The sequence below is a fragment of the Lepisosteus oculatus genome, chromosome 8 (assembly GCF_040954835.1).
Source record: "Lepisosteus oculatus isolate fLepOcu1 chromosome 8, fLepOcu1.hap2, whole genome shotgun sequence".
Classification (NCBI taxonomy): domain Eukaryota; kingdom Metazoa; phylum Chordata; class Actinopteri; order Semionotiformes; family Lepisosteidae; genus Lepisosteus; species Lepisosteus oculatus.
The window spans coordinates 19,789,861-19,811,744 of record NC_090703.1 but is presented as its reverse complement, the minus strand read 5'-3'; the positions used below and the strand labels follow the sequence as shown (position 1 = coordinate 19,811,744).

At 43.9% G+C, this 21,884-nt stretch overlaps 1 protein-coding gene across 4 annotated transcripts; it reads right to left on the bottom strand.

The window, feature by feature from the left end:
* Positions 1-238: 238 nt before the first annotated feature.
* Positions 239-20,773, bottom strand: LOC102682372 (SERTA domain-containing protein 2). 4 transcript variants are annotated; one of them, XM_015351029.2, is made up of 3 exons: positions 20,223-20,773; positions 10,105-10,222; positions 239-5,026 (listed from the first exon to the last, which is right to left on the bottom strand). In XM_015351029.2, the coding sequence occupies exon 3, from the start codon at positions 5,020-5,022 to the stop codon at positions 4,246-4,248; it is 777 nt and encodes a 258-aa protein (XP_015206515.2). In that variant the 5' UTR covers positions 5,023-5,026; positions 10,105-10,222; positions 20,223-20,773; the 3' UTR covers positions 239-4,245. The 4 variants fall into 4 exon arrangements, with proteins under 4 accessions (XP_015206515.2, XP_015206516.2, XP_069049454.1 ...); XM_015351030.2 differs by lacking the exon at positions 10,105-10,222; XM_069193353.1 differs by lacking the exons at positions 10,105-10,222; positions 20,223-20,773 and adding an exon at positions 8,304-8,587.
* Between the last annotated feature and the right edge of the window lie 1,111 nt (positions 20,774-21,884).

Genomic DNA, 21,884 nt, shown 5'->3' with positions numbered 1-21,884 from the left:
CTTTAATTCATTTCTACTTAGTCTGAAATAGGATAATCCTTGGTAGGGAAACTTCTCATATTATTCTAGGATGTGGCCTTTTCCCGTATAACTAAGTAATTCACATTAAACACTGCATCTTTAAAACCACACTATAGAAACCTCCATCAGAAAACGGAACCCTCTTTAAGAGCAATAGAGTCAGAGTTCAGGAACAAGAATCTTGGCAGTGTAAAAAGCCAATAAAACTCAACACAGATTGTGTTTTTTAAGTTATAGATTTACTGACCTGCTACAATAGTATTGCATAGGATATAAAGGTGACAGATAAAAAGTAAAAGTATGTACAGAACACACATACACACAGTTCAGGGTCTCTACTTACTAGAGAACAAAACCAAAAACTTGAAAAAGAAGAGAATTAAAAAAATATTCATGCATGTAGTTAGACATCCACATCAATCATGTTTCTTTTATTATTTTCAAGGAGCACCTACATCTAGTGTGACACAGTATATAACAGTGTGCTGAGAAGTAGAGATGATGGCAAGTAACAAGCCACAGAGGCAGCTCCCTAGCATTAAACAAGTTTATATTGCACTTAGGACATGAGTGAAGAAATCTTAGCAGTCAGTTTTTACAGCATTCTGGAAATGTATAAAAGTGATACTCTACAATGCTCTGGACCAACAGTTGAGTACTTGAAGTGCCTTACAGTGTGCTAATCAACCTCATTCTAACATAGAAACTGTTTTAGAAGGAACTTGTTTTTTGTTTTCATGTGTTACTTTAAGAGACAACCGGAAATCTGACGCTCTTAAACTGTGGTTCGGGTGTTCTGCGCTCTCCCTGATGTATTGTGGTATGTGTACACATTGAATTGAAGTTTAAAATGAAGTTAAAAGCTTGGAGGACTGTAAAACCAGTGAAATGCAGTGCACAAACATGGTAGGACCAGAGAAGAAAATCCAGCCCTGAGAAGCCCCTAGCCATCGGTATCCAGACCGATAGAGTGCCACGGGTTCAGAGAGGCCCAGGGAGCTGAGAGAGCAAGCCAAGAAAGAAAAGGCTGTGAAAATCTTCAGGCACAACAGAGTCAGACAGGTCTTTCGGAAAACAAGTGGAAGATCTCGTGGGAACACTGGTTTGGTAAATAAAATACAAGACAATATTCCTCATGTTCTAAACAGTGCCATATTTTTAGCAAAAGCTATTTACACCGAATTTGGAAGCACTGACTCCATTTTATTAAAAGGGATTTCTTTTTAAAAGCATTTTTATCAATTTAACAAAAGCAGATGCCAATTTAGAGAATTTACAAAGGTTTTGTAATGTGACCCTTACTGAAGTCAACGATTTTAAAAACTGCCAGACATGCCTGAAAACTGCCCATTTCACAACCCTTTTCTCCCATTTCGTGCTGCTATAGCAACAGCATAGAATATTCCACAGCTTTACATGAAAGAACACCACAATTGACAATTAAATAACATTAAAAAGTAAAATAAATCATAAGCCATAACAAATTAAATATATACAAACTGATTTCTATATAGTTACAACAAAACAACAGAAGATGACAAGCGAGTGGGGAGTTTTTTCAGAACTAATGGCGCCGGCATTTTGTGCAACCTGCCAAAACCAATGAGAGTGGACCGCTACCATTCTTAAATAAATGTAATATATTAGCTCCTTCTTTTGTGATGATCATAAAAATTAAATATATATATATAATCACGCAGGAATTACTTAAATACAGCATATACAAAAAAGCTTACAAAGCTTACAAACTTCCATATCTAATTCTGTGGCCAAGTCTATTTACCCACTTCTCGGCAAAAGAAGTCAGACTGCAAATCTGAGAAAACATTTCCAGAACTAAAGAAGAAAAAAATAAACCTGTTCAGGGGGACAAATACATAGTACTGACACACAACGACATGATTTGTGCTCAATTCAAGGTGACTGGAGGGCCTGTTATGCGAATAGTGCTCTGGAGTAGAAGTTTCTCTCTTAAGGTGTTTAAACAATGGCATCTCCATTCACACCAAGGCTGAAGGACATGCCCGATAAAAGTGCTTGTTCCACGCCAATACATTCAGTTTTGCTTTTTTCCAGTTACGACTGCTTTTTTCTAGGGGTACTACTCAGCAGTAAACTACAATCTGTGCTCTAACAGCCAGAGCCATGTTAGTGGCTGAGGCAGAGGAATATGGCCATGTGCGACTGAAACCACAACGGGGACAAGGAATCCTTAGAACGCCCACATGGTAATCAGCTTCACTCCACACTGCAGCCCATGTGTGTGGAGTCTAAAAGCTTTCTAAATGACTGTACTTTTAATTTAAATGTGAACATTGTAACATTATTCCCTTAGCTATCAATTTTGAACATTAAAATCAGGGACTCCAATGGTTCTCACTACATATCTGGCAGCAGAGTGCTCTGATAACGCCGAGAACTATTTCTCAAGCCAGAAATAAATGAGAGACCAGAACTGCCGCGATCTATCAAGCTATAAAAGTGTCGGGCCAGATCAGAGCGGTTTTCGTCCCTCGTCCGTCTGGAGTTTAACAAAGACAGGGGCGCACAGCTCGCTCCTCCCACGGTGGAGCTGGCGGCTGCCGGAGGAGCCTTATTAAATATGAAGCCCCTCGCAAAGGGAGAGGTGAGGCAGAGGCACCAGCTGTAGCCCCTCCCTGTTCAGCGAGCAGCTCTGCACGTGACGCTGCAATGCCTCTCCCCTCTCCCCCTCCTGCCTCAGCACAAACAGCCTGCAGATCGGCTGGCTATTAGGATTATGTAGTGCGCATGCATGTACTGTATCTCAGTGAACAGTGGGCACCGATGTCCTTTGAGCTCACCTGACAAAACAGAGGAAATAATCTGGCCTCCAGCTGTTCACCCATGAAAACACGTACAAATACATACATGTGGCGCCCACGTACAGGGAATACGGGGAAACGTTTGCTGCTTCCAATAACAGATCCGTCAGTTTGGGTGACAATCATGCTCTAATTAGAAAGCTTCACTGTTCTCCGTTGGCTGTGAGCTAGATGAACGGGTCAAGAGACTGTCTACTGAACCACAGGAAAGTACAAATAAAAGTGATCAGACAACGAAATAAAACAAACTTTAAATAGAAAGCCCCTCTCTACAGATCTTATACAACTGGGAAGTCTTCAAAATCACAAACTGCGCTAGGTAAGCATAAGACAGCAAAATAAAATTTCCGGTTATGGCAAAGTGTAGGATACCAGTGGTGCTTAAGAATGCTTTACATTACTTTCATGATTCACTAACACGGGTTGGAAAAATCTTTGCGGAGGTCGCTTGAAGATGGATCAAAAGTGTCTCAACACTCGGCCGATGTCAGTAAAACAGCTTTTTGCAGGAAAAAGTCACAATCAATATGATCAAAGAAAATTAGGCAAACCAGCAGCTTTTACAAGCCAGTGCATGCATTTGTGAATCCACAGTGTAAGGTTAAACAATAGCTGTCTATTTTTCCTCCAGTAGGCACTGTTTTGAGACATCTTATTTGGGTTGCTATAGAGACTATAAATCTCCCTCATTCACTATTCTGGGTTTTCTATAAAATCATCTTGATATAAAAAACATTTGTTTAATACTGCTTTTCAATGGACAACTGCTTTAAAAAGAATCTTTGACAATTGCCAATTTGCAGCCATTGCAAATACTGAACTGTTATGAAAAATGTTAGGTTTTTGTACAGTATAAAGAGAAAGCTCTCGAGTTTCAGATCAAACAGCACTCACTGCAGATTGATAAGTCTGAAGAGGTAGTGTTAGCCTTATCCATTGTGTGTGCTAGGTCAATTTGATACACAACCATTTAAAATCGAATATAAGACACGATCATGTTGTAGAAATACATATTAAAAATTGATTAAAAAAATAAATAGATCATTCTTTTTTGAAAAAGCTAAAAGATATTTCTTGCCTCACAAATTAACCACTGATTTCACACAGCTGCATTTGCATTTTCAATGAAATTGAACAAAATGCATTCGTTGACAAAATAAATATACTTGTCTGAAGTAACACTAGGTTGTTGTCGTGTGTGTGTTCCAGCTCAGTTCAACTTTGCACCCAATTCCAAACAAGCTTTAAAACGTGCAATTAATCTACTGTAGGTGCATTTCATGTGCATCACGTCTCTTACTTATAAATAGCTTAAGGTCATTTGTAGAAAAATATAAATATACTGTAATAAAAATGTATTATTCCCACTCCCAAGCCTTTTTCAGGAACCCACTAGGATCTCCATGATGTGATCCAGATCGTTCAGGTCCGTAATGCAGATCTGAATGCCGCTGGCAGAGGGGGAGTTGCAGGTGGGGAATGACTTGAGGCCGTCTTCCGCGGAGGACGCCGGGAAAGCCAGAACGGAAGAGAAGTCCGACGAATCATACATGGAAGTGTCAATGTCCTCGAAGATATCGTCGAGCGCCAGGTCCGTCAGGTAGCTGGTGGAGTTGGTGATCTCGAAGCAGCTGAAGAGCGAGTCGGGCGACCTGGCGTCTCCCTCGGCCGCGAAGGGGGGAGGGCCCGGCGAGGGGGCGAAGCACATCCCCTCTTCGCTGCCGGCGCAGCGGGGGCAGGCCAGCGGCTCGCTCGCGGCCTCCGGCGGGAGGGAGGGAGCAGGTGGGGCCGCGCCGCCGTCAGTCACGCTGCCGCCCCCCGGGCTTTCCGGCGGCACGGGGGGCAGGTCGGGGGTGTGCATGGGCGTGGCAGGGCTGCAGACGCCCTCCCCGCACTGGGGGGTCAGCGGCGGGTCGCCCCCCTCCTGGCGCATCTCCTCCTGGATCTGCCGCAGGGTGTTGGCCAGCAGGACGGAGCGGTGCAGGCTGGGCTCCACCTTCCTGTGGCAGCTCTGCAGTTTGCTCAAGCACATGTCGAGCACCAGCTGCCGCTGCTGCAGGTAGGGCAGGGTGAAGCCAGAGTCAGAGACGCCCGGGATCCCGGCGGCCATGCTCTCCTCGTAGTCACTCAGCTTGCGTTTCACGCCTCTGCCCAACATGTATCTGGGGAGAAAATGAAAAAAAAACTGTCTAATAGAGAACAGGGACGACCATGCCTCAGAGATCTATCCAGAGTCTCACAGGGAATCGATAGATGCAACAGTAATTGAAAAAATCTTGGGAGTTTCTTTTACCTTCATAGAAGCTGTTTAGGACCAGCGGGGTGAGCTGGGTATAGATTTCAGTTTGACGGGCAATAAGGAAGAGATTCGAGACTCTGGATAGATCTCTTGTGCAATAGATGGCATGCTTGCAAGATGTTGAGCAAGCTGTACCGAGAACTCCAGGCATCATTGCTGCAGACAAGCCCTCTGAAGTCCTGTCTTAATGGAAATCGTGTCGATTCACAGCATTAATGCGAGAGGTCAGGAAGCTTTAAAATCACTTGTCTAAAAGTGACGAGATTTTACAGTTTGGATTAGGTGTACGTGTGATCACACAAAATAGCAAAGTCAGCATTAATGTAGGCCAAGAGAACGTGAAAGGAGCTAGTTTCTCTCCAACAATTGGTATTTCAGAAATATTCGCTATATGGACAATCATGACCTAAAATGTGCACGAGAGACTAGCTTTTAAGATGTTTTGTCTTGGACAGCAAATATAAGAGGGGAAAAATGTTTTTTATCGGCATTTGGATTGACAGTATTTACAAACCGGCTGTTGTTGTCTAAGAGTGCCTCAGTTAGAATTTCTCTTTGGAGAGACTTGACTAAGCAGTGGTTCAGTGTTTCAGTTATTTGAAAACACCATGAAATTCATTCTTATAATCTACTGCTGTAGAACGAAAGGTTTCTTCCTTTTGATTAAAAAGATGGCTGTAGTTAAACCACATCGGCACTTGGTAAAGAAATCATATTCCGTGCAAATGTTCCCGATGAAGGAAAGCAAAGGACCACATGGGTGAAAAGACTTAAGAGCTCTTATTTTATAACCATCCTTCCTCTATACCTGTCTGTTCTTGCACTAGTCAGCAGTACAGGAGCTCTGCAGCAGCTCACCAGCACGGTCTCAAAGGGCTTCTCTCCAGCCGGAGAAATGGGTTCTGTGTGGAACACGCTGGTCACCATGGCGATTCATATCAATCTACCCACTATGACAGTTATAGAACCTGTCTCTAAGTAAGCAGGCAAGCAGCCAGACTCCTTCGCAAGGCGCATTCTACTGTCTGACGGTTTTCTTTGTACACTTCACACAAGGCTGCTGTGGGCAGTGCGAACGGCACGCCGAATCTCGGAATCAGACAGGTTTAGAAACGGTTCGTACACCGCTTGATGCTGGTGCCTTGTTGCGTCGAGAATTACGACAACTCTGGAAAAACCTTCCGCGTTTGCGAGGCTTTAACAGCGCATCTTAAAAGCCTGTTAAAGCAAAAATTCTTTCAAGTTGCGCGTCTCCAAAGGCAGCACAGATGGGCCACGAGTTAGTCAGGAGAACAGTCAGCACGTCGCACCCCACCTCTGCCTCAGCTTTGGAGTCCAGCCCACCTTCAAGCAAACGTAAAAGTTGTAGGACAGGGAAGTGAGCAGAAATAAACGAGAGGCACGGGGTGACCCTCTGCACCACTGCTGGGAAACTGCATTCTTCTCTTCCAGTCAGCTGTGCCGCGCAAAGCCAGGACAAGCTGTCTGAAACCTCTGTTGCAGCAGCAGAGAGGGGGAGAGGAGAAGAAGCAAGGAACGCGCCCGGAGAGGATATTTTTGTGTTATGTAAAGAAGCACGAGGAGCCTATATTGGCTGTGCAGCTGTACTCAAGCTCAGGCTGGAGGAGAGGTGTGCACGGAGACTGAAGACAAGACAAGCAGATCACCAACAGCTCCCAAAGCCGCCAGCTCCAATTAGGAGCCGCCAGGTGTTTTTGATCCCACTTCGCTGCATCCGTCTGTCCAAGCTTCTCACAAGAAAGCGTTCGGCAGCGTTTCCCACGTCAGGCAGTACTCTTTCAGGAACCACTTCCACCTTACTGCAGCACCACAATCCCCCAGTTTGCACTGCGGCTTTTTTTTGCTCACAAAAGTTAAACGCTGACGGTGCTGCCATGCGGACCCTGGAAGAGCTCTTAAGCCAGGAAAACGGAGAAGGATCAAGTCAAGCACATTACTTTACTCACAAACGCCAAAAAACCCCGAAACAATTCTACTCGCACACTTAACACAGAGGATTTCTTTCTATCTCGTCTGGATAGGCCAATAGCTCTAGAGTAGCCCTGCAATGAAACCAGCTCAGGTAATGACATTTTTAAATACAAGCTGGCAGCAGACCTGCTCAATAATTTACAATCACCAATGGGCTCCAGTGGTCCTGCCTCTGACTGAAAGGCCCTGCAGTACCGTGCACTAGCAGAGGTCGCCTTGATCAGTGCATGTTAACGTGCATTCTGGAGCCCAGAACAGGAAGCCGAGTGATCACAGCCCTTTCTTTCCTCATTCGCCGCAGGCACTTACTGTGTCCACTGTTCATTCATCACTCAGTAACTCGCAGCAGGCCGCTCCCAGCCTGAAACCTAACGGCTCCTGAATTTGCAGCTAGCGCTGGCCGCAGGTTTTAAAGGATACATTATTACAGGAATAATCTTTTAGCTGTTCTATGCTTATCTGACCTAACAAATCCTTGATATCCGTTTAGTAGCAATGCCACACAACTTACGAGTCCCTTACGAGACATTAATTACATTAAGAAATCCATATATTCTCAATGAAGTGCATAACAGGTGCTCAAGATCAAATCCATCAATGCCAGCAACTAAATCAAAAGCATTGTAAGAATTAATTAGGAGCCCCTTGATCAAAATTTCAAGCACATTTAAATAAATTAGTACAGGGCACATGAAACAATGGTACACAGGTTGAAATACTTTCCAAGGGGATATACACATAGAAATCACTTCAGATTACAAGATAATACAAATCCAGATGTCTAATTTCATGCACCATAATAACAGGCCTACTTTATAGCCACATCTGACAAATGAGACACTTTTCTACGACAATAAATAAGGTTTTGACATTACCTATAGTTTGTCCATATCTTAACATTAACCTATAATTTGACAGCCAAAGTTATATTAAAGTCACACAGAAATATTTGCTGCAGCATCTTCTTAAAGACACACATCACTGGATCCATGCAAAATGCTCTGAGATATGTTATACCGAACCTTTTTTAACTGTAAAAATGCAGCACAAAATCCAAAAAGTCCAACACAGCAAACAATTCTCACCACTGAACATGCATCTATGGCTAAATAAGTCTTGCTTTTCAAATGGCATGGAAAAGGACAAACCTGAACGGTGATTCCACAGTAACCAGAAAGAGAGACACTGCGGAGGTCACAAGGCAAGCTCCCCACAGCGCTTAACACTGGACAGTATTTAAATCTGCCATGATGGAAAAGACAGCAGGAATTGGCCCAGTCCCTAATAGGAATGCTGTTGCTTCCAGCAGAAATTACTAATTAGTCTTAATTGATACTTACCAGCCTGAACCAGTTTACACTACTCACCAGTCAATTTATACAGCTAATTTAATAACTACCAGTAGGCTGTAAACTCTCTCTTTAAAAGTGATGCTTTAATAAACTTTTCTACACTGACACATTCAGAACTGGAAGGTACTATTAACCAGTAGATACCGGTTGAACCTACTGTTCTGCAGTTTTCACTAAGCCTTGTATTTAAGGTCTAGCTACCCAAAGTGGTCCAGTGCTGGGGAAACCGTATAGCACATGAAGCACTCTAGACTGGCAAAAAGTGCTCTGAAAGTCACCACAAACATCACCGTTCTACCTCACTGTTGTATGTTAACTGTTTCCTGGTTAAGCAGACAGCAGCTTCACTTTAATTTGAAGTGAATCAGAAATAAGCGAGCTTTGTTTTTAAAAATGGAAAAAAGGGAGGAGGTGGTTAGCAACGCTGCCTCACAACGCTGAGGCCCTGGGTTCGATTCCTGGGCTGCTAACTGCGTGGAGCTTCTAGTTTCTGCCCCTGTTCATGTGGGTTTCCCCTAGGTGCTCTGCTTTCTTCCCACAGTCCAAAGACAGGTTGACTGGCTTCTGGGAAAATTGGCCCTGGCGTGACTGGTACACGTCTGTGTCTGAGTGCCCTGTGATATGCTGGCGTCCCATCGAGGGTGAATCGAGCCTTGTGCCTGTTGCTTGCTGGGATAGGCTCCTCCTAATTTACTGGATAAAGTGGGTAGAAAATGGATTATGGGGAAAAAAATCTTAAAAGTCCATTTATTTATGCCTTATCCCCATTCCAGCTTTTATGAATTACAGGATTTAATCCATATATACCTCTGTACGCAAAAGATTAATGCATAACTTGTAATTTTTTAGTTGTTCCAGGAAACTCAACAGTGTCACTTGGTCACTGCAAGGTCAGAATTAGAAGTGCCACCATTTTGATCAAACATATATGCAAATACATAGATGTAACTCAGTGTAATACTCCTTCCAAAAAAGGAGAAAAAAAAAACAGAACACCTGCTGAAGCCACCATCTGCCATTAAGTCTTTCTCAAACTACCCCTCCCTGTCTAACTCACCCATTTTTATCAACTAGAGGAAGAGACATCCGACTGGTGAGTTTTAGACATTTTTAAAATTCGATTCACACAAAAAGTCGATTCAAATGTTCCAACTGTGTAAACACCAGAAACACAAACCACACGAAGTGGTCTGCCTCTCCGGTGTTTTTCTGCAAGGCTTGTTTACTAGTATCGCCACTGGTCATTTGTCACCCAACAAACCGCTGTGGAGCTCATCTGCGCAGTGCTAGGACACAGTGAAACGACTTCACAATGACACCGAGCTACTGTACGTCGAATATCCAAGCTACAATTTGACAGCGAAGTTGATTGTTAAACAACTAATGACAGCTACATACAAAACCTTTGCTCGCAACTTCTGTCCCATTCTAAGCAAACGACCGCCCGCAAAGCAAGCATTATGTAAACACCTAAAACTACGAAACAGCTTTTTTTTTGTTTAAATATATCCACGGTAAAGTTTCAGTTGCTCGCACCCCTTTTAATTCAGCCTTGCAAACACGGAGCAGCTCGCAGACTTCAACAATCGTTTCTTACCTTTTTTATTTAATGCCACTTCATTCGAACTCTTCACCATAAAGTTGCAGGACATGTTTAGCATCGCGGGCGAATACCCTCGCTCTTTTCCTTACGGGCACCGTTACTGTGATGCTGCCTGTTTAGGTTGGAAAGAACCACATAGAATAGAGGGAGAAAGAAAAACCTTAGGAACTGGCGTACAGCGGAGGTCTCCTTCCCCCCTCCGCCACTCTCCCACTCCCGACAGCTGACAAACAAGCAACTGCACAGGCAGGGCTGACGTATACTTTCTAAGCCGTGCTTCTCTCGGTGAGGAGAGGGGGCTGGGGTACAGAGAAAAAACCGGGGGGAGGCGGAGCTGCGGGGAGAGCTGCCGCGCCTCGCTCGCTCCAGGGAAACAGCTGCATCCAGCTCACGGGGCGGCGAGTGTGCAGCCTCCGGGCGGGGGGCGGCCGCTAAGGCACACGGTCGACAAAGTCGCAGTTGTCGCTTTCTAACACGCTGCGTTGCTTTGAATCGCTTTGCTTCACTTTCGTTAAGGGCCGACGCCTCGAGTTTCGATTTTTTTCCCCACCCACTCTTTGCAACCCGGGTCTTTTTGACCCTCGCTCTCGGACTCTCAAATAAAGATTTGGCAGTTTGACCTTTTGTTTGCGCAACACTGAGGACGAAGCCCAAAGAGCACCAACAGCGAATGTTCCTACAATTTGTACTTTTAGAATTTTTTTGAAACTTCTTTTACACTGTAGTCTTCGATTTGCCTCATTAAGAGTTGATTAAACTGACAAGGGAATTATTTGTCGTGCCTTGAATAGTTTAATGTTTAAACGTAGAATATTTTTTCTCTGCATAAAATTCTTATTAACATGGTCATCAAAGCCTTTCAGAAGTGCAATCTGGATTAAGTAATAGCATGAAGAGTGAGCCAATTCAACAAGGTCCATGATGACAGGCCAGGACTGTAGAAATTGGCGCAAGAAAGAAGGTCAGTTTGCACTGTAAGTGGTTATTTCTTTCCTCATCTTTATTGTGGTGCTATACACATCACTGGCACTGTTTTTGTGGGATTAACACTTGGTGGGCTGCCCATACTCATACAGCAACTGAAGTCTGAGGAACTGTTGTCCATTCCTGACAGGATCTACATTAAAGGTTCTGAGAAAGCTGGTTTACTGGATATTTTCATAGTGATACATCAAGGCCTCCTGTATCAACTGCTACCTTCAATATCCAGTTACTGGCTAAACTGAAACCAAGATGTGATTCCCTGGCTTATGATAAAGTCCCCCCCACCCCTACATAAAATAAATGGACTTTTCTATCCCTAATGCCAATATTGTGCTAAGGAAAGCAGAAAGGAGAGTTGGCCATGACTGCGAAGGCCTGGACACAACTCACACGGACCCCACTGAGCCGCTGTGTATTGGCCTCCATCAGTCCACGTAGATGGGCAGAAATCTACTTCAGAGGCTCCGCGGGCTCCAGACCCACAAAGCCCGACCTGCTGAGTCCATCCACACAATTTGTAGGCCAACTGTTTTGCTGGCCTGTGTGCGAGCAGCCCCACACAGTCCTGTTTTGTCTGTCTGTATTCTTCAGAAGTGTGCATTGCCTTTCAGACGAGTATCCATTTACCGTACATCGCCTCATCTGCACAGACGTACACATACAGTGTTGTTCATACATTTCAACATTTTCAGTTTATCCCTGTGCCTGTTGTAGCTCTCTCTCTATATATTGCCTATTCAGAGGTTTAATAAAAACAGATAATAAGCTTCACAAATATAGTCAAATCAAATGCAATATTATATCTTAGTATCCAGAAGGCAGTTTTGTGTTCTTTGCCAGAAACAACACTCTATAAAAAGAAAATTAGTACTGAAAGTCAGTCAAATGTTACAAATGTAGTCTCTAGCTAATATTTTAATCCAATACTAAGACCGCCAAGATGGTACAAGTGGTGGTTTAGCAGTCCATGATCAAGAAGGGATTTGTTATTCAAAATCAGCTCGTCAGTTAAAGAGCACAGACGGAAAAGACATTCCGCTGTCTCCAGAACTGAACTGCTTCAAGAAAAATGTTAAAACTGCAAATTAACATAAAATGTTAATAAAAGAACCTGTAGATATACTGTAAAAACAACAGTAATTCAATCCTTTACTATTCATCATTTTTACTTTATTTGACATTTGTGACGCTGTACCTATTGACAAAATCCAGTTCAAGATGACAGACAGGTACTGAATTCTTCAAGGAGCAGCGCATCATATCCACCCCACCTATTTCCAAGAGTCTGACTTGCATTCGATGAGCTTCTTACCTATTTTACTATAGCAACTGCAGCAATCGACAGCAGAGAGAGTGACGAGGTGTGTATCAAAATGAGGAGCGGATTCAACAGGTTACAAAGGGAAAATACTCAAGACGCAAGCCTGCACTTCCTGACAAAAGTGCGACTGCCCTTTGCTTGTTTATCCTCTGGAACAAACAAATGAACTCCCTGAAGGTCAGAATGGGGCCCATCAGTTGCCAGGCAAGTCAAGACAAGAAAAGCCCCTTAAAGCATGATAAAGTCCACAACGGTGAGAAAATGTTCACTGCACGTTCTGAAATTGATTTTTCAGAAGAAGAACGGAGAGTCATACACACAGAATTTACAGGTTCAGGACACAATAAGTTAATAACAAGCATGTGCAGCTGTTCTAACGTACAGCGAGAAAGGTATGCCCTGCGATTCCTCATTTCCATTGGCGCTGTACACTAAACTGCGTCTCACAAACAGTGCATGTCTCGGTGGTTTGGAGCTCTAGTACACAGTAAAGTTTTGTTTTTCCAGAAGGTGCAGCTTCCAGTTATCCATCTCGGGGGTCACTCTTTTTTGAGAATAAGCCTTAGTCAGCCATAGCCAACGTGTGGAATTCAGTAGTTCATTGTCACCATGTAAAGCACATGAACATAAATCTGAGAGTTCTATAGCTTCTGCTCCCACCAACACTAAATGTATTGGCAAGAAGAAAGAACTTGCCTAAAAACAGTAGAATACACTGTAAAATCACACATAAATGTATGAGAACCTTTATAGAAAAAGGGTCACTCACACGAAGAGGTGATCTGGTCAGTCAAGCTCAATTTGGGACTTGTAGCTAATTGATCTATGGCTCTCATCCTGCCGTTTTGTGAGAAAAGCCAGGGTATCAGATTCAGGGCTAAAGGAATGTTTTATAAATAAGGTGTTTATATGAACTACCAATCTACTAACTGTGTTAAATAGCTTAATATTGTGCATATTGCATATTCAATAATCAGATCTGAAATACTGCCGCTCAGCACTTTGAACAGGAAAAGACTCTCATTCGAGAGACAGGTTAGTCTTCACAGCTAACAAATTGCTGGTTGAATCTGGAATACAGTATGTCATTTGTCTGCTTTGAATAAGATTTCCCAATTGGTGGCACACACTTGGCCATGTGTCTCTAGGGTGAGGACCCGTTCAACGAGGACAGCCTCAGCCTGCAAAGCCCTGCCTAGTACCCAAGAGCTCTCAGTGCTTCATCATCATTGGGCCAAGTCCTGAGAGCTCTGTCATGGGCTCTGTGGGGCTCACAGCATGAGCAATGGCTGCACATTCTAGAGGAGAGCACCATCTTTATCAATTCCACTGTAAGATTGGGATAGGGCTTCGCCACCTGACATCCACAGCAAAAGATTAACTCTTTGAATGTCTGGGAAACTGTATCAAGATCTATCAATACGTTGCAAATCCCCACATTATACACACGCACGCAGGACTCTTGTAAAGAACTACACTCTGTTAACGATTGGCAGTGGCAAATGCTTCTGGTAATTCTTTTCCTCAGTGAAGAAACTGGCGTTTTCCCTCTCACTCTAGTGGTATTTAGGGCACGATCTTCTTCCACAGACATTTACTGCACATAAGCTGAATTTGTTTCGCCTTTCCTCTCCTCTATGGTGTCTTACAGCTGCAATGGCAGCAAGAAACAAACACCGTCACATGTTAAGCCAGGCTCTTCCTCTTTTTCTGGAGTTCCAGCTCTGCATTTTTTCTATTCACCCACTTCGGGAGTCAGAGGCAGGGCTGTAGAAGAACAGCTCACTGCCAGCAGGAAATGGCCCCTGTGAGGGAGGGACTGTTGGCAGCACAGATAGCGAGAGAGAGAGAGAAACGTAGTCTGTATTAACGAGTGGGCTGTACTCTGACTAATAGAAAAGACAGGCGGGCGGATGTCTTTATAAGGACTGTTTTACCATTACTGCACAGTGAAGCATTTCAGAGGAGCGGTTCATATTAGCCGACCCAGCCTCAGATGAATGACTCATCCCCATGTGGCAACAGTGTGGGCAGCCGTGTGGAGCAGCGGTTGGGGCTCTGGATGTGTAACTGGAAGGTTCTGGGTTTAAAACCCAGGTGGGGCACTGCTCTTACACCCGTCAGCAAGGGTATTTGCTTCAGTAAAATACCCCTGCTGTACAAATTAAACGCACTGTGGATAAAAGCATCAGCCACGTAAATTAATAATAAGTCAGTCATCTATCCAGCTTCAGCAGCCCTGCCTCATCTGATCATTTCTTCAACCCTACAGTGTTTAATGTCAGATCTCACCCTCATCATCTTGCATAACAGCGTCTCTAAGACCTTGAACTAGAGAGCTACCCAAGTGGATTGGAGGAGCAAAAGTCTTATAACCCTGCCTTGTGGCCAAATCCAGAAAAGGGTCTAACAATTTATGCATCTCCCTACAACTTTAATGCAATTTAACAACGATGTGTCCGTTCTTCCACCGCTCAGGTGGACAGGATGATATGAGATGTTCTGGCAGGGCCGTGTTAAATATTGTTGTTCTTGCACGCGGTAGTTTTTCCCCCCCGCCCAAGATGAGTGTACTCTGTATGCACCCCACAGCCAGCCAGAGGGTCTCTACCCAGGCCAGACACCCCTGCCATTAGCATGTAATCTGCTCGAGTCAGTGAAACAAAGGGCTGGCCTTAAGGTGGCACTAAGGCGAGAGCGCTGCCTCTGCCACAAGGGTGACAGAGTCACCCGACTGTGCTGTAAAAAAAGTGAGAAAAATGGTTTCTGGATTTCCCCAACAAACCTGTTTAAAAGCCGCTGGGACAACTTATTCAATTATTCCCAGCACAATGACACTAAAAGCTTCTTTTTTTTTTAAAATCTCTTTATAAGCCCTTTAACTCAAAGAAGCCATCAGGCAAATATGTAAAAAAAATCATTTTCATTCAAAGAAATCAGGTACGTTTCAGACCAGCAATTTCTTTAAAAATGATGTTCATTCTTAACATGAAATGTGTGAAGGTATTTCTAGTTTTTTATTATTCTGTATGATATTAAAGTATCCTGTTGATCAAAATGAAATAACTATAGTGTGTTCCAAAAACAATTGATTTCATATGTCCAGTTACTCCATTATTCAGGACACTATTACAGTGTATTATTTAAGTTAAAGGATGTCACAGGAAAGAAATGCACAGTTCAGCCTGTTTTCAGGTGCATTTGAAAATGCCAGCCCACCTAGAAACAAACCAGCTGCTTTTTATTATACAATATTTCACCACACTTGAAGCTATCAAGGCCACCACCGCACAATTCCCCACAACCCCCCCGACACACACACACAGGGACGTCTTGAAGGAGTACAATGGAGTCCTGCTTATCATTCTGCTAAGCCATTCAACTTCAGACACCTTGAACTTCAGATTACCCCAGCGCGCTCCGAGTTAATGTTAATGCAACCAAATTAAAACATAGTGCTCATTTTAAAAGAGTCATACATTGAAAGTGAATAGTGTTAAGTAAAAGAATGCTAAGAGTATACAAATACATTTCTGATTGGTGTAAAACTGAAAAGTGAGCATTTAAGGTGAATTTCAAAAATGAATGGTAACTTTTCAGTGTCTTTCAGATGAGAATTTGTATCGGCTGGTGTCCGAATCAATCTGAGGCTGCGTGTGCTGGGCAGGGGGGGTTCAGTATCTTATGCCAAATGTCAAAATTGAAGCCAATTAATCTACGAACCTGGTGAAAACCCACAGGAATACAGAGAGAACATACAAACTCCACACAGATAGCACCCCAGGTCCAGACCACAACCTAGGGTCGCAATGCCAACCACTGTGACACCGTGAATCTATTTACAAAGAATAGGAAATGCTCCTTCACGCAGAATTCTGTGTATCTGGGACAAGCTTCCCTGCTAGCCAAACTCTGGGGCCTTTTAAGAAAAAGAGATGAAATGTTATATTCACTTAGCCACCTAACAAGCACTTTGGGCTGAAAGTCCCAGCATTTTCAATTTTATGTTCTTAACATGCTTCTTCAGTCACAGAGTACAAGGGCCCATTGAAAATGCAATGAAAACCATGCCAAAAATTAAAGTTTTTAATTAATTTTCATCTGGTGCAGCAATAAATTTTCAGGACCTGTTGATAACAGGAGATTGAAACTCATTGGGTTTTTTTTCTCCAGAGTAATTTCCTTCTTGGTTTTAAATTTACGGCAGTATCAGGGAACATAGTTCACACAGCTCATTGTCTGAGCTTCAGAGCAATTTGTGACCGATTAAGTTAATGGTCATTAAGGCTCTTTAATCTTTTGCCCTTGATATTTCAGAAAGTCCAAGGAAACTGTGCTCTTCCAGTCTTTAAACCTAGATGTTATAATCCTCATCTCCCCTCCTTGCACAAGACAGCGAAGTTTAATTTAGGCTGATAATGTTTAATTTTCTCCCTTCATCCTGTTTAAAACTATAGACTACAGTGTCAGTATTTCACACCGTAAGTTCTGAAGTCTTAAGCCCTTGGGGCTTTGAAAGATTCCAAACTTTAGGGTTGAGTTTCTAAGCAACCGTCAAGTGTGGGTACCTGACAGTGAGTCACCCAGACCTACAGTCATCCTTCAATTTGTATGGGAGCTGGAGTTAAGAGTGAGCTCTGTGGAGGTGCCTCTCATTCTGTCACTGATGACGGCATCATTTGCGCTGCACTGGTTGAGGATGACACAGCACAGGGGGCTCATTCCCTACTGCGTCAGCACCTGCAGGGGCTCCCCCACAGGGAGGTGACCCCAGCGGCCTCAGGCCAAACTAATCCAGCAGGGTGCCAGCTCGGAACTCCCAGGTACTCCCAGGCCCACCCTCACTGCTTGGGTCACAAACATGTCATAAAGTTCATGAACTGGGAACTTTCACATAGTCTTTAGGAGAAAGATGACATACAAGAGACACTGTCTCTACAAAGTCTAGTAAAGTTTTAAAGAGGACTTGGTTGTCTTTTCACAGATCCAAGGATTATTAGTAATCTGTGTTTGGATATATTGAAGAATGAACTAGACTCTTGGTCTCTACCTCAATAGCACAATAGAATTGTGACTTCTTTTGTCCATCCACACAGAAAATAAACACAAAATACAGATAACTGTGCACGAGTGTGACATTGCCTATAAGGCTAAGATTAAGAGAAGTGGCGCAAGCCTCTCTCACTTTTCCTCATCTCATTTCTGTCTGTGACACAGCAAGAAATCAGCTGATTTAGAAGCACACTTCTGCACATTTTTGGAAGGGCGGTCTATACTCTGTGTAAGTCAATGTTTAGGTGTGTTTCTGAGGAATACTGGCTACTGCCATCACAGAAAAACCTTGCAGTCCTTTCACTGTAACCTTTAATACCACAACATTTTACATCAATGAAGAAGCACACGGTCAGGTGTCGAACATTTTGTTTGCTTCAGCTGACTGGTCCTTAAAAGGTTTAACTGAAGATATGATGCCTTCAGCACCTCTGCACCGACAACTTCAGAAACGTAACCTCCGCGTCTGAACACAGGGCCTCTGACGTAATTTCTGTTTAGAGTAGACACACAATCCTGCTCCATTCCAACAGGCATAACAGGGTTAAGGAAGAAGGTAACTTTAAAAACTCTTAGGAAAATGTTGACAGAAGGGGGATGGCACAGTAGTACAGTGGTATTGCTGCAGCACTGGGGCCCCGAGTTCAGTTCTGGACTGGGGGTGCTATCTGTGTCGAGTCTGTATGTTCTCCCTGTGTCCGAGTGGGTGTTCTCCAGGTGCTCTGGTTTCTCTCCACAGTCCCGGTTAATTGGCTTCTGACAAAATTGGCCCTGGTGTAAGTGTGTGTGTGTATGTCTGGGTTTGTACCCTGTGATACAAATGGGGAGAACATCCAAGGTGTACCCCACCTTGTGCTTGTTGCTTACCAGGACAGACTCTGACTCACCCTCAACCCTGAGTTGGAAGAATCAGGTAGAAATGGATGTTCACAGAAGGCATTATTAATAAGAATTGCTTGTCCGGGTGAAACATACTATTCACAGACCACCTTTTCACTGATTTATATGTATACTTTACAACACAGAAAACATATTTGTGCTTTTAGGGGGTATTCCGAGTTGGAGGCATTCAATCTTAATCCCACAGATGGGAGCCTCATAACCTTGGCTTCTCAGCCAAGCACCCAGTGTCATGAGTGTGATTACTTTATGTCCACAACACAAATGTTAAGAAATCCCAACCTTAAACTTTTTTGTACTTCTCACAAAAAAGTCATCCAACCCTCAGATGGAGAGCACAGAATATGTTCAATTATGAACTCTACATCTGAGAGGCTTAAAGATGTTAATACTGTTGTAGTCAGTGTTATGTAGGCCACAAAACTATGCTCTCTTCACTGAAGAGTCCCAGTGTAGGATAAAATATAACCTGTAATATTAGTCTGTACATAGAGCAGAGTAAATCCTGTGTTTAAAATAGTATTCTTGTTGTCCTCAATCCTTAAGAATTGCGACCAGCGTGGACAGGACTACAGTCTTTCAGGATTTAAAAATGAATGACCCTTTCCAAAGACGCTATTGACACATGGTTGAAGTGCAGAAACAACTTTGAGCCTAAAAAAGCCACCTTACACAGCGCTACACTTAAGAGTGTCACACTAGGAAATGTCCCAGATATCTAGTGTTCAGATTAAACTGTTTTTATTATTATTATTTATTACTATTATTTGTGAAATTACAAAGTACACTATTCTGTCATCAGGTCCGTTGATCTGTGTTGTCTTATAAAACTGATTGCCAAAGAACTTGTGCAACTGTAAAGGTATGGTTAATACTTTTCGAAAGCTGGTGCCCTGTCTTTTGAGAGCTTCTTTTATCCTCAATTAAAAATCGTAATCTACAGGTCGTTGCTTCATACCCACGGAGTCCTCTGTATGCGTCATTAAAAAAGAAGGAATCGGTTTGGAGACACCTCGCTTGCATAGTGATTTACTGCGTTTTAATAATAATTTAAATAAACGATCGGTAAGGGGACAAAGTCGTTTCATTTCGGATATCCCGGAATGGCCTCGGTGCTACTGTCCAAGGAGTTTCGTTATGCTAAGAGATCCGAGTCAAACCGGACAGTCTCGCCAATAATCACGGCGTGCGGATAGAAGGTGAGGAAAATCCCAAGACTCCGGGCACTCGGTAGTAAGAAGAATGAAGGCACCCCGACAGGTCTGAGATTTGCCGGAAATCGCAAACCCCCTGTAACTTCATCGATGGCAAAGTGTGTCTCGGATCTCTGGTTGGGGGCAGCCTGTGCGAGTTCAGCGAGGGGTCCATTTCTGGTAAAATCTCGAACACTCTGCTGCCGCGCTTGTGACTCAGCAAATGGTGTGGTTTCATCCCAACTTTTCTGAATCTGACGAAATCATTCCGGCTGGAATAAAGGCAGCTCCGGGTCTGCTCGTTTCCCGCTGGAAACGAAGAGTAACGCGCCCTAGAGAGGCACGGCTAAGGTGCCACCAGAAAACACGGTTAATACGCAGCGACCTTACGCAGCTCCAAGACGAAACTTCCTCATCGCAGTAACAAAGCGGGCTGCTCGTTACACCTGAGCCGACTGCACCGAAATACCAAGTTGTGCGGGCTTCAAATACATCACTAGATGATAGACTGGTGAAAAAGTCAAATGTTTAATTAAAAATCGTGCCAAATCAAAACGCACACATTTCAGACAAGGTAACCATTGCATCAAAATAAAACTTTAAGAAAATGACGACGCGGATCGGTCCGTGTGCTGACACATGGCAGTCAATCACATACTTACCTCGACGCGGACAGGACTTCAGAGGGCTGATGAACTTTCTCGCCGGTCGTGCCGGGCAGGATCCAGTCCACACGACGCAAAGAGATCGGCGTTCACACTCCAGGCGCTTCGCAGCAAGAGAACTCCATGATTTAACCCCATAGCATCATCACAAAAAAAACAACAACTACGAATTAAAAACAAAACAAAAAAAACACCCGGGAAACTATCAAATGTTACATTCTCTCGCGCGGTGTATCTGAAGACAGGAGGGCAGCGTCCACCTCTGCTGGAAGGAACTTGCGAATCGAGGCGCTCAGCGCGACCAACATGTTCCGCCCGGCTGGTGTCTGAGGCTGGAGACCAGGCGGCGCACCAACCCGGCGACAAGGCAGCGGCTGCGGGGATGACACTCAGCTGATTGACGGCAGTCAGGTGGGCAGCTTCTGGTTGGGTGGCTGGACTGCGGGCCCGCCTGGTAACCACCGCTCATTCGCTCGTTTTTTTTTTCCCTCCCTCCCTTCTCTTTCTCTCCGCACTCGTCGCCTTCTTCTCGGCTGCTCGCCGCCCACAACCCGAAACGTGACCGAGTGAAAAAAGCCGCACTCGAAAAAATATATATCCGCATACGTCACGCAGCATAGCGACGCCCTCTCATTGGTCGAAACATGAAATGACAACGCCTTGCTGCTCATTCCCCCAAACCCTTATAGATCTGCGTCATGCCGCGCTTGCAGATTTACCCAGAAACGCTTTGCTATTGGGACTCACGACCTAAAGCACATCCAATGAGTGGAAAAGATTGAAGAGGATTTTTTTTTATTATTCTGACGAGGATTTAAATCACGCTTTGCCTTTGCCAGCTCCGAGTGCGTGTGCGCGTGTGCCTGGGATGTGGGCTCGGGGAGTGACGTAGCAGCAGTGTGGCAGGATGCGTGCCGGTCGGGCTGCTCGGCCACTCGAAGAGCTTCGTGTTGCGGTGCTCAGGTCACACAGTGTGGATTAGCAGCACTTTGTGCTTTTAAAAATCAAGAATAAGAAAGAAAAAAAACATTATTTCCCCAAAAACTACAGAAATAACACATAATTCTTCACAAAAGTGAGGTTAAATGCATGAGATATGACGATTTTTAGATCAGCAGCGTTCATCAACTGACGAGCAATGTCTGAAATCGAGTGTGCTGCAGCACGTTTTGAAGAGTGCCTGCGACACGCCCTATTACTTTTCACAAGACTCAGCCTCCATGAGACTGTAGGTTTGTGTAGCTGCACCCTCTGTATAACCCTGCATTAAATGTTAACGCGAAAAGAATAAATGTTCCCTTTCCCAGCACCAAAATAAAATGAACTTATTTCAAAACCTTGCAGTTTTGGAAACCCGAGTGGAAGGAAGATACACAATGTACTTTGCTTTAAAGTCTTTACACGGGGGTCACGTAACAGGAAGTTGCTTCACAGCCCTTTCGAACGCCGGCAGTCGGGCCTCAGGGGTTAAAGTCTAAAGTAAAATCGAAGTGTCGCGGACATCGTTAAAAAGAGCCTCGAAGGTTAACCGCCTTCTAAGAAACGGCGCCTGCATTTCATTTTCCAAAACCAACATTTAGCTTCTGGGCAGTGTTAACACTTATTTTATTAAATGCTGAACTCCCGCAGAGGATGGCCTTTATCTTGGAACTAAATATT

Bases quoted from the DNA above. Each gene is read 5' to 3' on its own strand.
- LOC102682372 (XM_015351028.2), bottom strand. From the start codon at position 6,090: ATGGTGACCAGCGTGTTCCACACAGAACCCATTTCTCCGGCTGGAGAG. The intron at 5,027-5,971 runs GTATAGAGGAAG...TTTTCTCCCCAG, and splicing joins ACTAGTGCAAGAACAGACAG to ATACATGTTGGGCAGAGGCG.